Source organism: Salminus brasiliensis, chromosome 12 (assembly GCF_030463535.1).
Source record: "Salminus brasiliensis chromosome 12, fSalBra1.hap2, whole genome shotgun sequence".
Taxonomy (NCBI): Eukaryota; Metazoa; Chordata; class Actinopteri; order Characiformes; family Bryconidae; genus Salminus; species Salminus brasiliensis.
The window spans coordinates 12,115,708-12,134,505 of NC_132889.1; the positions used below are offsets into that span (position 1 = coordinate 12,115,708).

The window sequence follows — 18,798 nt, forward strand, 5'->3', positions numbered from 1 at the left end:
ATAATGCAGGGTGGAAACTGTGACTGTGATTTAAACGCTTTCAGATGCTCTTTAGAGGTGCGCATAGCAAGAAACAGCTGGTTGGTTTTCCACCAATATGCAGCAGGGCACGCCTCTCCACTCTATCCTAGCGAGATGATTTCTTTCCTTCCTCGGCAGTGAGGGGCTCTGCTGCTTTCCCTGCCATGCCGTTAGCACACTTTGGATTCATTAGCCATTTATGGGGATGGTATGGAACATCAGGCACATATTAGCCACACATGTACGCAGGTCGTAATTCATAAACAACGCAAAGCTGAAATGAAGGAAAGGCATGCAGTGAAAGGCAAGCAGATGAGGGGGAGTGAACGTGCATTAATGACATGACATTCAGCCAACAGTCATGTTAAACAAGTAAGAATGGAATTTACAGCATGAACAATCTCTCTGCTTTTACCTGAGCAAAATACAGGTATTGATGATGGAGATGGAGGAATACATTTAAAGAGGCAAATCAGGCAATGGGCCGGATTGCAAGCACACTGAGCTAGAAGTGAGGCACAGTAGTTTGTGTACTTGCGGTGTACAAAAGGAAGTCAGCAGTGTCTGAATGAAGTCTGCTTCACTGTGAGATAAAACACAGCCCACAGCTAGACTAATAAGGTGCTTATGAATAACTCCTGTATGTCGTTATGTCATTAAAAAGCAAGCATACCATGGACTACAGATATAGGGGAACCTTGAATAGACTTCAAAAGAGTAGAAGAATACAAACTACGAACTGTAGCTGGAAAGCTCTGACCAGATACCAGCTCTTAATCAATGGCTTCTTCTATCCATGTACCAAGACGGGTATGTAGGCAGTGCTCATTATGGCCTCCCTCCCCTACCCCTCACCCATTTCAGCCCCACCTGTACATGCTGACGCCAGGGAGGAATGTGGGCTGAGATAAGGTGGCTTCAAATGCACATGGGCTTATTGATTTCCATGCTCTGACCATCTCCCCACATCAAAAAAGGTCACAGTTGGTAGAAATAAAAAAGAAGGGGGGGCGGGGGGGGGGGGGGGGGGGGGGGCTTTGTTCTGCTGCTGCAATGTTGGATGGCTGGGCTGGCGAGAGGGAGCCTCGGGTCCTAAGCCTGTGCCTTTCAACTCGGGCCCTAGTCTGCTTTTAATAGAAACATAGCACATTTGAAGCCAGAGAACTTGTTCTATCTGGCTGTGGATCACAACACAGGCCGGTTCAGAGAACATTCAGAGAACTGAACCAAATGAACACAAGAAAGTCCAAATGCGAAACTATTAATCAGAACTAATAATAAAAAGTTCTGATGTTTAAGATTCAGGCTCTGAAAAAAGACTTAAAATACAAATTGACTCAATAGGGTTCATCAAGGGAATGCAATAACAACAACAATAAATAAATAAAACAAAAAATATATAAAAAGAGAGAGAGAGAGACAAGAGAAAAGCAGCATTTCAGGGCCAGTCAGTTTGTTATCCAGCCTATTCTTATCCCCCAGACAGATCCAGCGGGATTGGAGTGATTAGGCCGTTTGATGTTGGCCCCTGAATCCCTAAGAGCATGACCTCTTCACCCTCCCCCTGCAGCCAGAGCTCTGCTGGCTCATTCTGCGCACAGCTTGAGCCGAGAGGCTGCTTGCAGAGCAAGCTCCACAGCTGCGGACGTGGAACAACACAAGCGGGCCAAGAATGCGGCCCTGGTGCACTCCTCTCACGTGAGGGGGGGTTTACACTGGCATCCCCGCCACAGATTAAGACAGCACTCTCGCTTTACCAGCGCTGACGGCCAATTTAAACAAGCCTTAAGAAGAGAGTCCACTGATCCCATGTCCTCCTCATTATGTTATGGGTCTTTGAAAAGCGATGAAAGCGAAAGCTGAAGCGCGTAAATGAGCCTCAATCCAGAGGAATCAAGGTGAAGGAGAGGAGCTTTGAATAGCACCCGGTTTCACTGGCACACGGGTGAATAGGATGCTGAACCCGAGGACCTGAAATGGTTATGATTAAAGAAAAGAGGTTACGAGGAGATGGAAGAGGGAGTGTGGAGGGGAGAAAGTCGAGCCTCATAACTGTAACCATGCACTCCTGACAAAAAGAGAGGTTGAAGAAGTTCATTGTCATTTTCTCGCTTTTCTTTTTACTTCTATTTTTGTGTTTTGTTTTATAGAGATCATATGCAGCCGGTCCTAGTTTAAGCATTCTGGCGGCTGGCAAATGCACAAGTGCTCTGCGCACAACATTTTCGCCGGCATGCTAATTCCCTCTGATGATCAGAGAGACACAAGAATGAAAAATGGAAAGTTTCGCTTTTTTATATTCAAGCATTGTACTTCTGTGTGGTGTTGCTATGGAAACACACAAGTCAAATCCACACACCACCATTCATTTGCATAAAAAGGGGGGGGGCATTTTATTCTTTGTAAGTGGAAGTAAAGGAGGGGGATGTGCAGCGTTGCATGGACTTCATACAAACTGTAAACAAAGACTAGAACTAACAGTACAAGGTCTGTGACTGTCCTACTGTTGGCCCAAAGGCATTGAGACTCTCACTCTCACACACACAAAGACATAATATAAAAGAATGAAGCACAGGTGCACTTAAACAGTACTACAACACACCTACACACAACTGTATGTTAAAATACACAGCAAAACATACTAACTGCCTGCACATCTGTTTGGAATTTCTTTTACATGCAATGCACAGACATTTCACACGTTTTCCAGTACACCAGCCCCTCTGCTAATGCACCAGGCAAACTGCACTTTTTGCAGCTCCATCTCCTTTAAATTTCTCTGCTCATCCTCACATCTCTGCTATCAGGCACTGCACATTTGATGTGCACGCTTGGCCGGTCCTTTGAAGTCCTGGACTGACTTTAAAGCTGGTCAGAGGCAGGCAGGTAGCAGAGCAGGGAGGGGGGATAAGGGGCCAGGCGCTTGTTAGTCTGATGTCTGCTTAATTAGGGCCCATGCCAAACCAGCACCTGCATAGTGCATCACTAGTATGGGCTAATTTGATTGTCTAATCGGTTTGTGACTGCACTGCTCTCTGCTTTGTGCCTCGCAGACCAGATAACATTAAAGCTGTGGTCGGAAGTTTATATTACACTCATCATAGACATACATCTCATGGCAATATTCAATGGTTTCTTTGAACTGGAGTTTTTCCTGTACAACATACACCTTAAATAGAAAAGAAAATAATTTGATGCACACTTTTTGGTGGGTTTTCTTAAATGAAATATAGCACATGTAAATGTCCCATAAAGAGTTGCATCTTTACCAGAAGCTTTTGGTAGCCATCAATAAGCATCTGGCAGAATTTTGTTTGGGTATTTGTCCACTCCGCTTGGCAGAATTGGTAGTGTTTAAATTACTTTTTTTTGGTTTCCAGGCATAGACATATTTTTTAAGCAGTCTACATATTTTTGCTTAATGTTTGCCTGCTTTATCCATTCCACGACCAGATCTGAAGTGTGTTTGGGGTGACTGTCCTGTCGGAACTACCCTGGGGTAGTTCTCCTATCCCCTTTGTGCAATGTACTAGTTCCATTGGGAGTAAAACGGCCCCAGTTCATGGTGCTTCTACCACCACATAGTTGGTACAGGTGTTCTTGGGGCTGAATGCCTAATCATCACTCCTCAAAACATACCTCTAGTAATTGTCTCAACTCAATATTTGTCTGATCTGAACATTACTGTTAACTGTCTTCCAAAAGACTCAGCTACAAACTTTCAACTAAGCCTTAGGGTGTTGATTTTGGGCAAATGTTTTAACGGATAATTTTGGAATCTGCAATTGTTTAGAAATGGCTCCAAGAGACATTGTGTAAATCTACAATAAGAGCCTCACATTGTACTCTGTGTTGGTCAGTGCAATGAGCATTGTCAAACACATCAAATCATGATCATTTACAGGAGGATATGTGATTCAAGCTATAAGTTATGATGTGGTACTAAACCAGCTAGGAGAAAAATGCTTGGTCATCTCCTCTGCACTGGGCTACAGCTGTATTACAAAAGGCTTAAGAGCCTTATAGTGGTCACCTGTGGCTTGACCCATTGGGAGTGTGAACTCTACCTTAAATGATGCAGAACCTGTTAATGTATCATTAGCAGTCCCTGTATGTGGCCTAAAACTGTGGTAATGCACTCTTGTAATATGATGTCACTTGTCCAATGGCAGGACAGCAAATATGCAGAAGCAGCCTAATTAGAAGTTACTGCCAGCGAAGTGTGATATACCACAACCAAGAGCCAAGCAAATACACAAACAGTAAACAATGAGCTCATAGGTGGAAACAAAGACAGTCTTACATCATTCTTTCAACCAGGATGTGAGATTCTGGACCAGTGGGAAGACACTGCAGATTCACTAATGTGTGCAGTGAGCTCGTCAACCTGGGTTTGAAGCCAGCACGATGGGTTCTTCTCTCCTCTTTGCTAATAGCCATGAGAATGAACACATGTATGCCAAGGGCCAGGCAGACAGTGGGAGGGCTTGACGTCAGTCTGGCAAAATAGCATGGTACACGCCTTCAAAAGCGGCCTGGTCACTACCACGTCTACTGCCGCATTCCTGTGGTGGGGAATAGGCCCTGCAAGTGCGGTCGGTAACCCGGCGCTAACGCCACATCTGAGGGCCAAGCTGAGGGCCAAAAGATGGCCTTTCCCATAACGGGGCGTCGAGCTGAGCCACTTCCACAGACTGTGACCGCAAATCACGGTCCAGACCACAGCATTGCTTGCATTTCAGTCCAGCTGGGCTACTGAAGAACAATGCAACTTCAGCAGCTAGAAACAGTACTGGACATTATGGTTAGGAGATCCGATGGATGTATTCAACCCAAATCTAACACACTCCATTCAGCCAATCAAGGATTTCTAAAGGCAGTAATTAGTTGGATAAGGTGGAGCGGTCATGCTCCTGGAGTGTTACTTTTCTGTGATAAGCTTACTGGGACCATGTTCTCATTTGCATGCCCCCCCCCCCCCCCCCACCCACACACAAACCCCTACGACCCCACCCCCATAAGCTTTTATTTACTGTTAATTGTTATAATAAGTATGATGCTAACTGAAGCCTATCTAGCTTTTACTCACTGCTAAGACTCTCATTTGATCATCATGGGTCTCACAAGCCTTCATCCATTGTTATCATTATTTCATTGCATGATACCAACTGAAGTTCTGCCAGATTTTATTCAGAGTTAGTGTGTCTAGTATGTGCATTTTGCAGGTTATTAGCTGACCTGAGCGCGTCCTCCAACTTGTTGGCCTTCCTCCTGGCCTCGGCCCGTTCCTTCTCCAGCTCGACCTGCAGAGCCTGCACCTGCATGGGGCGGCAGAAGCATCCATCACTCAGCACTTCTTACCAGATCCCACCCGCTCAACGGCCTTCCGCACAGCTGGCTCTCAGCCCTGCAGTCTGTTTCGCAAAAGTCCTTTATTTCCTCTATCCCCTTTGAGTCAAAGGTCATCCCTGCCCAACTCCTGCCTCACTGTCTAGAGTTGTATATGGCTCCGGCTGTGCAGATGTGCAGCCTTGCACCATCCACCTTTATGGCCCAGCCTGAGACTTTGAAGGTGGGGTCGACCGGCTGCAGGCCAGGTGTTGTCGTCCTGATCTTAAAACTTGATCTCCGACTGATTGCTCCGGCCCAATTCATTAGGACAGCTTCCTTTCTTTTTTCCCTTTTTGCTATTTTATGACAGTGTGATTGCTTTGAAGAGTCTTGAAAGGGACTGCTCGCAGCAGGCCCCTTTAAATGTTCAAAAGTGGCCAAGGCAATCAAGTAGGCTCAGGACACAAGGAATCATCATCCACTTGTGCTCCCCTTTCATTTCAAGCAACCCTCTGCACCCCAACAGGTTGCCTTGCTTCAACACATACAGTACCCAGTAATCACATCAAGACTTTAGAACCTTATGGTTCAAATCCATAAAACTAATAACAGCTACTGAGAACAGAGCAAATGGAGTAAATGATCGTGCTCGCAAATGAACTGCCTGGGTCCCTTTTTTGAAGTTTTTACACTGCTGTACCTAAAAGACCTTAAAACTGGCATGTCAGTCTCACAATTCCAGACTGAGCCTTGAATAAGTAAGTCTTGTTTGGATGTGAGCATCCAAAATAATTGGGTTTTAGAAGAAAACTCACCTTTATCTCACTGTTGTGTTGAAGCTCTTTTGTCTCTTGCTGCATCTTATTTTCTAGCTCCTGGTGAGAGTCGATATCTTTGAGTCAGACAGACTATCAAACTTGCACTGCATATAGTTGATACAAAACTACAGCATACTGATGTCTAAGAAATAAAAGAAAATAGCTGATATTTCCATGGGCAGAAAGAAAAACGGAATGAGGAAAAGTACAGGTGGACATATAATTTACTGTAGCTAAGTGAGCTAAACAAGTGCAGTGAGTGCTCACCCTGAGCTGTTTCTGCCTCCGGTGCTCACTGTCCTGCAGCTGCTGTTTGAGCTGAGCCATCATGTGTTCCAGATCCTCAATCACCTCGGAGGCCTAAAAGTACAACCTATGTTATTAAAATACTTAAAATTATATTCTTAATATTTTATATTTTTCAGTGTGCACAAACTCCTTCAATATAACTGGATGCCATTTAAGGACAAAGCCTTTTCTTTTCGGTGAAAACAATGAAAGCACAGAATTACACTCTACCAATTCACACGAGACATTGATTAAACAAAAACGTTCTATTCAAATATCTGCATTTTAAAACAAACAACACTTTAAATTAATAAGTGATCTACACAACACTTTGCACAACATGTTATTTGTGGATTAATCCAAAGCCACACAACTTACATCAGTTGTTTTTTGTTCGAAATATTTCCATACATATTTTACTTCAAAGTGAACATCAGACACTGTCATTTTTTTCCACTAGTGCTCAGTCTGAATTACAAGATAATGCAACACAAAATAAGCACCATTCAGTTCAGTTGGATGCCTGTATGTAAATAACCAGGTTTATCCCTGATACACTTGTGTACTATATTGGACAGAAAGGTAAAATAATAAAGTGTATTGTTTGCCTTGTTTGTGTAGTGCTAGGTGGTTACTACCTTGGCTGCAGACAGTGCATGCTCCTGCTGAAAGTGGTTCATGTCTGTGTCGTGTTTGGTGTGGAGTTTCTGCAGCATCTCCTCATGTTGTTCATTTTGCAATTCCTTCTCCCTCAGTAAAGACGCATTTCTGAAATCCACACACATGGCCATTTATTTAGATAAGATAAATAAAATAAATTAGATTAAATGAAACGAAATTATTTTTTTAATTGGCCCAATTATCACCTTTAATGTACACAACTGCAGGTTGTTTAAACTGTTTATCCCAATGGCGATATGTGCACAGTACCTGTGGTGAGGTGAGGTGACACTACACAGTATCAGTCAAAGGTTTGAATACATCTGACTAAAGATATTGAACGTTTTTCATAATCTATCTGTTTCTAAAACAAACAATTAAAATAATGTCTGCATATGGATTGCACTGCAATTGCAAATGCAGTTTCAGTAGATAACTGAGAATACTGTTCAGCATGTGTTGAACTTCTTTCAGCCTATTGGAAAAGTAACCCAGGTGTCTGCAAAGCTGCAAGACAAATAAGCTCCTTTAAAGGATCTTAAACAGAAGATGTTCAATAACAACAGACTGTACATATTCTGTTCCCTTTAAATATTTATATAGATCTGTACATCTGTATATAGACCTTGGTATATTTACCACAATTCTCTCTCTCTTTCTCTGTGTGTGTATATGTGTATGTGTTCAGTGCATTTATATACAGTATAGCTGTCAACTGCATTTGCTGCCTTGTACTTGCATGTATGGGGCTCAGCAGTTAAAGCGCCGGGATATCGATAGGGTTGTGGGTTCGATTCCCGGGCTCGGCAAGCTGCCACCGTTGGGCCCTTGAGCAAGGCCCTTCACCCTCTCTGCTCCCCGGGCGCTGGAGTTGGCTGCCCACCGCTCTGGGTGTGTGTGTGCTCACTGCCCCTAACACACGTGTGTGTGTGTGTGTGTGTTCACTACCAGATGGGTTAAATGCGGAGGACACATTTCGCTGTACAGTGTAATAGTGACAAATACATGCACCTTTACCTTTACTTGTACTACACAATCAAGTTGAATCTTTATATGTGCTTTGGCAGTCTGTATCAGTGAGTTGACAGAATGAAATGTTTTTTTTCTCCTAATTTCTCCAGATATCTCTACATTCTCTAACAGTGTTGTTGCTTGTGGATAGCTGTAGTTTTCAGGTGATGCCAAACCATCGACAGAAACCATAACATAATTGTGAAGACACTAACACTCTCTGCATTTGTCGGTCACTGAATGGTGGTACCTGCGGTTGGCATCCTGTAACTCTGCACTGATGGCAGCAATGTGAATCTCTAGCTCTGCCTTCTCCTGCGTGACCTTCTGCCTGAGCAGGTTTCCATTCTCCACCTCCACTGAGAGCTGCTTTACCCTTGCCTCAAGCTCCCGGACCGTCTGTTCCTACACAGGGGAAAAGATATATATTCTACTTAATATTATAATAAATTATAATAGAACATTTTTAAAGATGCAATACATTCCCAATACAGTAATAAGATAATACATTTTAGAAATTTCAATGGTTCTAAAGTAAAAATATAAAAAGTATACCCTTTGGATCTCAGCACTAAAACTTATGGAAAGTAACACCACTGGCACCGGCCATCGTGCAATGCACAGTAACCTCAACCTGCTACTTGAAAGAGAATTCTTGTGATGTTGTTATATAGTGTGTCGATTAGTTCAGCAGTAAGTTTGAACTGAAGTCAAGGTGTCTTGTGCTGCTCCCCGGCCCTTTCTCAACTCCGCACGGCAACCTAGTAGTAGTTCACCTTCCCTCTTGTGTGGCCTTCAAAGCACTCTGCAGAGGTGAGAGCTGATCTGAGAGCAGCTTTTAAGCAGTCTCCCTTATGATGGATCAGTGGTGCCTTTGTTGCGCATCACATCTAAACGTGGTGCAACCTTCGGTGTTCCGAGAAACCTTGGGAGGGGAAAAGTAAGTGCAATGTAAAAGCAAGAGCGGCCCTCAGCACGTTGCTTGTCTTTTGGTCAGTCTCTGAGCTCACAGTCAGTTTTACACCCCCATCAATACAGTACAAGGAGAAACAAACCAGGGCCCAGCTTTCAGTTTTATATAATATAAAAACATCAAAACTATTCATGGGATGGCATGCTCCCCTGGTCACAATTTCTGTTACTGTGAATAGTTAACAGAATGGAAAATGAACTGATGTCCAAAAGACAAAGATCATTGTATTACTTGGAAACCTCATGAGATTTGAGCTCTCATAACTTTTTATCGGCCAGGTAATGCAGAATTTAAAGCATTGTCGCAATTAAAGTAACTTACTAAAGTAAATAATGCCCACAAAGCAGGGGAAGGCCATAAGATGAAAGCCAGGAGGTTTCTACACTGTTTTAAAACAATGGCTGTTTAGGGGAATTAAGGAGACCAATATGAGATCTGGACTGCCATGACCCTGCATGAAAGTTAAGTCAAGAGTGAGTCAAGAGGGTGATGCACTGTTCCACTGTGTTGCACTGCTTGGAAAACTTGTGACTTCGTTAGGCCGAGGGGGTTTTTGGAAACAGGCACTGTGGATTGATGAGATCAAAATAAAACATTTTGGCCACAATCAGCAACATACGTTTTGAAAAAAAAAAACTGCATTTCATGAAAAACTGGACATGGCTGGATGTGTCCTGTTTTAAGAGTATTTTCGCCAGTAGCACTGGCAATAAAACACACATCACACGTGGCAGGGAAAGACAGATTCCACAAAAGACCAGGAAATCCTAAATGCATATGTCAAACCATCTGATAAAAGGCTGAAGATGAAAAGAGAAATGGCTTTTAGAGGATAACGATTTTAAATATACCTTAAAGCCTTAATACCATGGACTACCTCAAAAAAGACAAACTGGAACGGTCAGAATGGCCCTTACAGGCCCTGAACCTGAAGATCATACAAAATTTGAGGACAGACAATAAACAAGCGGTTCATGCAATAAGACTCACAATATCTCAGAATTTGAGCCTTCTATAAAGCAGCGTGGACAAAATTCCAACTACAAGATCGAAAGACTTGATGGTTACAAATAGTGTTTATAGTCTGTGATTTCTTCCAAAGCTATGTTCTGACTCTAAGGTGCCCAAACTTTAGAAATAATGTGTCCAAACCTTTTGCATTAGGACTATATCAATATAGAATGCACAGCAACAAAAGGTCTGTTTAATTCTAAGGGATATGCACAACTGTGTGGTGATTAGGGAATGCGGTTTACATGATTTTACTTGATAGATATAAGCTTCCAATACTTAGCTAGTTAACTCCAGGGCAAACCTAAAACAGCAGACTTCTTGGATGTCTTGGATGATCTCCATTTTAAGTAAAATGTGGCAAAAATTGTTTACATTTCAAATTAAATAACTAAACTGTGATAGTTCAGAAATGGAGTCTGGGAAGCACATGTGGAGGCTAAACTAAAACTAGCTATCAAGGGGTGAGGCCTCACATATGCACATGCACACACGCGTGCACACACGATCTTCTGGTCTCATCCTTAATGGAAGCCACTGTCCTTAGCATGGCAGCTGGAATGCAGGTTGATATACGTGATGACAGCCTATTGATTTAAGATACACAGCCCAGCTGATGAAAGTGGCCCGTGTTGAAAGGTGATGATTCACGGACAGCAGCAGAGCTGGAAAAGCGCAAAGAGCCTTTGTCTGCGCCCAGCGTGAAACGTGGCACGAGCCATAGAATGACAAGTTTCAACTATGATGCATGTTGGCAATTAATCCTCAGGTCCTTGCCTTTGATAACACAGACACAGAGGAAAACACCATCGGCTGACTGGAGGCCTGGCCGTAACAAGCGGATTTGTGTGTACATGACAAAAAATACAAGAACTATATTGTTCTTGTATTTAAGGTGTATGTTTAAATTAGAAAGCATGTAGTAATGTGTTTAGGTAACAAGATCAGTCAGGCACTTCTTTTTTTATGTGACCACTTTTATGTGGCCTTTCCCCCTCATAACTGTTTTTGTTACTGTATTTCCATGGACTTTATTCACATTATCCACAACCAAGTGAGCAATTTATTAGGTAGACCTGCAGACCCATTTACTCATGCATTTATCTAACATGCCGAACGTGTGGAAGCAGTGGAATTCATAGAATCATGCAGATATGGGCCAGCAGCTCCAGGTAATGTTTACATGAACCATCAGAATAGGGGGAAAATATGTGATGTCAGTGCACTTTTAGCATGGCATGATTGATTGTGCCAAGCGGGCCGGTTTGAGTATTTCTATAACTGTTGATCTTTTCAATACAACAGTCTCTAAAGTTTACTCTGAATGTTGCAACAAAGAGAGGCAGTTGAGAGAGATCAACAAAGAATATCCAGAATAGTTCAAGCTCACAGAAAGGCTACAGTAACTCCACTATTTATAATTGTGGTGAGCAGGAAGAAAAAAAACCAAAAAAGTCTGCAGTGAGGTTGCAGTGGGCACAGGTTTACCAAAGCTAGACAGTTGAAGACTGGACAAATGTAGCCTGGTCGGATTCATCTTAATTTGTACTGAAGCACACAGATGGTAGGATCACAATTTGGCACCAACAGCATTAATCCAAACACCCAATCTACTGTGTGTGAATAGTGAACAGGGTAGTGGAAATCGTGCAATGGTGTGGGGGAATGTTTTTGGACACATTTTGGCATCTTTAATATCAATCATTGTTTAAAATACCACAGCCCATTTGAGTACTGTTGCTGACCATGTGCATTCCTTCATGTCCACAATTTATGTCCATCTTCTAATGGCTACTTCCAGCATGATAATGTCTTTTAAACTGGTTTCATGAACATGACAAGTTTCTTCAGTAGTGCTACCTGTTTAATGACCATGTTAAAACCTAAATGTCTGTTGTATCTGGCTTGGTAATTTTTATCAATAATGTTTAAATAGTTCTGACCAGAGGAAGATGGGTCCCCCTTGTGAGTCTTGGTTCCTCCCAAGGTTTCTTCCTCCAGCTCTGAGGGAGTTTTTCCTTGCCACGGTCGCCGCTGGCTTGCTCACTGGGGGTCTTTGATCCTTCATGTCTTACGTCACTTATTTTTGTCTCTGCCTTTTACTAATTACTAATTATGTAAAGCTGCTTTGTGATGACAACAGTTGTAAAAAGCGCTATACAAATAAATTTGACCTGACTGGATCTGAACTCAACAACAGTGACGTGAACATGCCAACATGGAAGCATGGACTAGAAGTCACATCAGCCAGCTCACTACTCCATTCCACTCAATTCACAACACTGTGCTCACATTTCAATAATCTCTAAATATTTTGAGCAACAATTCGAACGAAGAAAAAAGATGTACATATATTGCTGGATCCTCAACTAATAAGGAAATGTGAGGCACATCACATGAGTATGTTGTTGATTGGTGCTGGTTGTTTGCAATCCAATCTTCAGGTATGGAGGATTATTTACATCCTGTGGTAGCAGGAAACACAAAAGTGTTTTCAATAGCAAGTTTTTAAAAGGCTAATGTGAAGTTACAGAAGGCGTACAAGACTTGATTGATGCGTACAAGACTCTGTGCGTCAAGCCTTCTCTTTCTAACAAAGGATTTTCTGAAAGGCTGTCCTTTATAATTAATGTACACATAAATTAAGTTTTTTTCTACATTTCAAAGCACACATTAGTTTTGTGACATCAAAACTGAACATTTCTGCAGTATGATGGTTTAGTACAAATTCTTATTTCAGAGAAGCAACAGAATTCAGTGTCAAATGAGAAACATTCAAACCTGGGTATGAAGTATGAGGAAATGAGGGAATGCAGATAGTTTCAAAGGAGGCAGAGGAGAGGGGGCCCATCCTTATCCATCCGATCACATATACCCTCATCTGGGATGGCGGTACACAAGAGTCAAGTACCTGAGTAAGAACACGCTCTTGCAACAGTGGACGTGCTTCTGTGCACACAGAGCTACATGGCAGTGAATCATGAATGATTTGGTCTGTTTGCTACTTAACCCAATTAAAAAGGCCATGCCTTTGCTTTTTTTTCAGAGAAAAACATGCTTTCAGGGGTCTTCAGCATCAACACTTCTTGGTATTCCAGACTAGATTTCAGAAAAACAGAGTGTGACAGACATGTATTTGGGGGTGGGGGTCTATATTTAGGAGGTCTGCACATTTTAAGTGTGCCTGTTTATATGTCACTTCTGCAAAGCTGGGCTCCGGAAACAAAATAAGCCAAGAACCATATTCAATCCAAACTCATATTTTGGAAAAGGTTTTTGCAGAGAGATGAGGAATAAAAACCAACTACAACAATATAACAACCACATGCTTATGCCTAATTGTAAAAAATGTAATTGGTTGATTTTATTTGGTTTATAAAATTCTAAAATGAAGTAGTATTGGAGATGCTTCACAGCTCCATCCAGCAAATACTTTTATTTATTTATTTATTAATTTTTGTCATGCACCAGTGGAGCTTACAGCTGCATATTTCAATGGGCAATTCAGCTCAATATAAATGATTAAACTTAATATAACCATGAATCATCCAAATTTGTCCCTTATTGACACTAGCTGACCTGTAAGAAGAGCGTTTTGGACTGATACAACCTTTTTAGGATAATACTACCTTGTAGCATTATTGCAGTTGTGATTTGTTAAAACACAGGATCTGAAGAATATGGAATCCATTGTCACGGCCACATTATGTCAAAAGCAGCATGTAAACATTCTCAATCATGGAGAATCCAAATGTCAGCATACTAATGACAGGTAAATAGAGGGGAAAAGGCTTAGGTTAAATTCTCCTTCAAGGGAATCTGCATCTGACCTGATAAGCAGCTTTATTAAATGGCAAAATGGTTTGATCACTTTTATATATAAAGTGTTACGGAGACATTTATTACTGCTTCAAGTAGCCTGTTCAATTCGTACTCTTAATAAATAAAAATAAATACATAACAATGAATTGTGAATTGAATACATCTCCAGTGCAAAGAGTTTTTGACCGAAGTTATGACAAATAACTTAAATGACAAATACTTCAGAGTAGTCATAGGTATCTCGGTGGTCACCCTCACTGGTCCCCTTCTTGCACGGTCACTCAGTTTGTGAGGACAACCTGCTCTAGGCAGATATACACATGCCTTACACATACATATTCCTGCCATTTCTTGATGGATTTATTTAAACTCCAGGGGATGTTCAGGGAGTTAGATTTTTTTTTGCATTCATCCCCTGACATACACACTTCAGTAACCTTTTCTCAGAGTTATGTGGAGTGTTCTTTTGTCTTCATGGAGTATTTGTACACTTGGTACACATTCACTGCACTCTGCTAATCTCCAGTTCACTAATTGTGAGACTATTAGTGTCGACTGCCTATTCTTTTACAATATATGTTTTTATTTAATTAACAGTTTTTGTGAAAATTATTATTTTGCAAAATTATATTGACAAAGATTCCACTTTTTATAAGCACTGTAAATAAACAACAAATTTGTGTTCTCATTTGGGAATCTTTTTTGGGATCTTTGAGGTCATGCAGTGATGTCACATGACAGATGATTGTAAATAAATTTGCGAGACCTCACTATTTCAGTTGATATCACCCAACATATGTGATTCATTTTACTGCTGAAGTACTGAATGCTGAATCTCGTTTGGCACACAGGTCTAAAAAACTTTTTTTTTTGTGAGAAATGGGGATAGTGACAGAACATGGCACACAAAGGAATGATGAAAGAAGACAAGGCAAACAAAGGCTTTCAAAAGCTGTAGTATTGAGACATCAAACAGAGACGGGGCATAACACACACCCACTCACCTCGCCTGATATACTGACTACTACGGACCATGAGGAGAGCAAGACAAAGAGGTGTGTGTGCATGTGTGTGTAGGTGTGAGTGTGTGTGGGTTCTGGGGGTTGGGGGTGAGATGGTTGTGAAGGTCAGCCTAAACCAACAGAATGGGAGGACCTAATTTCCAACGACAGAAGGCCCTTTCATCCAAGGCCCTGCTTGAAAACGCACAGCGTTTAATTATTAAAGAAGGGCCTTTTGCTCTGCAGGGCTACAAGTGCTTTTGAAGCCTTAAAATTCGGCCTTGCTGACAGACCACGGCCGGCCCACCTCCACCTGCACCCTTACCTGTATAACACCCGCTGAATGTTAATTCCTAATGCGCAAAAGCTCAATAAATGTCATACACTAATCCCTTTCTTCTGCAGGTGATGACGTCTTATTTCGTGCCCAAAATGCAGTGAAACAGCAGAGCTGGTCAGCTCCAACTAAGAACTAGGATATTCTATACTGATATCATAGAAGATTGCAAAAAGAAAATGTTATCATTTACAAACTGTTTGCTGCCCCTGTTGTCCCACAGCCGTTCTAACACAGTTTGAGCAGCAACACTATTAATTGTGGGGGGAAAAAGCCAGCCTTGTGAACCTATATCTACAAGGGATGTTAGACAAGTCAGTAAAAAGATGGTTATGGTGCTCAAGCACCCCTTTCCTGCAGGTTTTGTTTTACTCGAGGATTGGATATATGCAAAACACTAAAACAGAAGCAAAAGTGGAAGCCCTGCTAGCACAATGATGCTGTAGATGCATATAGATGGTACTTTAGAAATGACAAAAACTGCAGGCAAAGTGCAAAGTAACGTTATTGAAAAGTTACAGAAAGTCATTTCCAATTCCTAGTAGCTAGGACTTTCAGCTGATACTACCAGCACAGGGCAGGTGAACGCTAGCATGTTCTTCCTTAGAGTCATTTAAAGCCAGCCACTATTTCTTTTCACTGCTGCTAATGCAACACCTGAACACGCTGGGGAGAAAACTGACAGTTCTGTTACATCAGCCAAGTAACACCAGCACTGACTACCTTTGTGCTGAGTGATGGGGAAGAGGGAGGGCCATTCTATACCACTCTGAGAAAGCAAGCTCAGTGTGCTTTTTGGGACTCCCGGTCACAAATGGGAAAACGTCGACCTCTTAATGATGGCAATGTACAGATGACTGTGCCACTCAGGTGCTCTTTCAAGAGCAAAGTATAACTAATGGAACCTGAAAGACCATCTGTCCTCTGCTGTCAAGGACATTCACAGCTACATTCTGTTGTAATGATTTGATTACATTTCTTTTTTTTAATGTTAACCATTTGTCAGCTCAGTTTGGAGCTATTGAAAGACTGAAAGCTATAAGGATGTATAATACAAGTGTATATCCTTACTTCCTTGTAGCCTGCACACCTAGTAAGTTTATTTAAATGCAAAAAAGACAACAAAAACAAACAAAAATAACTATTGGTTCGGCCAAGTGTGTATAGAGTTACAGTACAGGCCTGGAATTTCCATATCAGTGTATCACTAATGCAAATAAGGATATTTTTTGGTCAAATTAATGTAGTCTAGTCTTCTACTATGTCACAATATTGGTTCACCAATGTCATTTATTTGCATTTGTATAATAGAATATTGTTTTGTCCATATCTAGCAGTTCTATTCAAGTTTACAATACTGTCTGTGTTTCAGCCACATTGACATACACATGAGTGCCTCAGGGTTATTTACATGGTTAGAAGAGAGGAAGACATGAGCCATGTACACCACAAGGTGAAGTTAAACAACCCTGACATTCAACAGGGCTGGAAAATCACTACAGAGCTACAGAGGATCTTCTGTACTGTAATGGGTCTGAACAGAGCTTTGGGCAACATCAGCTTTTACTCACAGTGGCCTGTGCCTGGATGCTGTACTCTGCTTCCATCTTGGCTAGCCGCTGGTTGGTATCCTCCAGCAGCTCCTGGATGTTGTCTGTGTGCTTTTTCTGCAGCTCAAACTTCTCTTGCTCCATCTGGGTCACTGTTGCATGAAGCTGCCAAGAAAGACGAACATGCTGGTCACTAGGGCTGCTACATACTACAATTTTTTTTAGCATAGGCATTGCTGCATACAAAAAGACTGCAAACAAAAGTTATCTTTATATAAAATTCTCTCTTAACACACTTATGTCAGCTACTTAATGTGAGGACTGAGAGCTTAATTTCCGCTATAGCTGAGAAAAACGCATCCCTCTCCAAATGCTGGCTGCTCTGGAGGCATATGGCTAAAATTGATGTCCAGAGAACATGTATGCACTGTTGTAGACTACTTCTGAGCAGCCCTGTGCTGATAATAGACATTTTAGAACATTGCACTCATTTGTGCAAAAAGTGCTAACATGCTTTTACATACCATATGCTTCTTCTTCTTTTTGGGGTTTGCTTAGATATATTTAACAATTCTCTCAGTACAACCATTTATATTTAGATTAAAAAAAAAAGTATACAGTAGAAGAGACTGAATTACATTGAATTACAGCCTGTACAAACACATTATAAACTTTTCAACTACACACAACTACAAATGCCACTTGGAAAGATCAGAAAAGTACATTTTCTAAAATACAACAGGCAAATGAGACAAAAATTCCAGTACATGATATCTGCTGTGTGGTAGTAAACAAATTGTTCCAGACGGGGGCAAATATGCCAGTTTAGCAAGGTCTAAGTTATGCAGTTTGTTATAATATTAGAACTTACTTACTAGCCCAGTAAGTAATCCTATCTTAATTGTATGGAAATTGCCAGGTTTAGGTTAGCACTCACGTAACTGAATTTATCTCACATAATTAATTGTGGTAATTCTGAAGATTTCAGTGATCTCCGAATCAGTGTGCATTTTAATACTTAACCCGTTTAAAACTGATTCCAGCAAGTACTGACATGACACACTGCAAAAAATGGTAACTGAGACGCATTTCATTGATGGGAATTTTCTTTGACAGTGGTAAATCACCTCTTATTTGCATGAAGCACACCCTCACACCTTTTTGCTAGAGGTGGTAAAGCAAGCAAACATTGCAGCATTGAAAACCTGCCACCGCAACTCTCTTTCTCCACAGCTACAAAGAAATCCCCACCTATTCCCTGACCGATACAAATGTATTCATTGAACCTTCCTTCTCAGACTGTTTTGAACTGCTGGCTGAGGGCCGCCAGGAGTCTAAATCCTACAGCAGGGGGCCTATAGTTTGCCTGCAAGGGAATAACTGATCTTGATATGTGGAAATAACACAGAGAATGCTTTAAGAGGCCTGAAGCAAGAAAAAGACTTCAATTGCAAACTTGTGCACAAAGGCAAAGCAACTGAGGAGAAGCTGGAGAATGTATGTGTTGTTTTTTTACCATTGCACAGTAAACACACACAGCTACTAAGAACTCGGAAAGGACTGCTTTTCTTCTCCTTTAAACTTAAAGGGAGTGCTAGGGCTCTGTAAAATCTCTGGGTGCGCTACTTTCAAAAGCGTTCCTCCACAGGCTTTGGCTGGCCGGTGGAAATCGAAGGCGTTCAGGCCGCCAGTACCTTCTTCTCCCATTCGTTTTTGAGGGAGTCAGCACTTTGATCCGACAGTTTCTTCAGCTCGGCGATCTGCTTCTCTTTGCTCTGGCGGATGACCTGGGACTCACGCAGCAGGCTTTGAACTGCAGGGTAGAGAAGAACAGGGAAGAGAAACAGAGGGAGAGAGAGAGACAGAGAGAAATAAACAAGAGACCTGGCCACAAGAAATCTACCCTCTTTCTCATTCTTTCTCACATACATTATATATATATATATATATATATATATATATATATATATATATA

General features: G+C 41.5%; 1 protein-coding gene across 11 annotated transcripts in view; it reads right to left on the bottom strand.

The window, feature by feature from the left end:
* The window catches only part of cep112 (centrosomal protein 112), a 161,090-nt gene that overhangs the window by 92,013 nt on the left and 50,279 nt on the right, over positions 1–18,798 (bottom strand). For 10 of the 11 annotated variants that reach the window (XR_011980728.1, XR_011980727.1, XR_011980730.1 and 7 more), the window contains 7 exons: positions 18,518–18,636; positions 16,845–16,988; positions 8,380–8,534; positions 7,097–7,226; positions 6,438–6,530; positions 6,168–6,227; positions 5,260–5,339 (listed from right to left, as the gene is read on the bottom strand). Coding sequence is in view for 5 of the 11 variants with exons in the window: in XM_072694215.1 (XP_072550316.1) it covers positions 5,260–5,339; positions 6,168–6,227; positions 6,438–6,530; positions 7,097–7,226; positions 8,380–8,534; positions 16,845–16,988; positions 18,518–18,636 (781 nt within the window). In the remaining 6 variants the exon portion in view is untranslated. The remainder of the gene's footprint in view (positions 1–5,259; positions 5,340–6,167; positions 6,228–6,437; positions 6,531–7,096; positions 7,227–8,379; positions 8,535–16,844; positions 16,989–18,517; positions 18,637–18,798) is intronic. The other variant, XM_072694213.1, reaches the window with a different exon arrangement.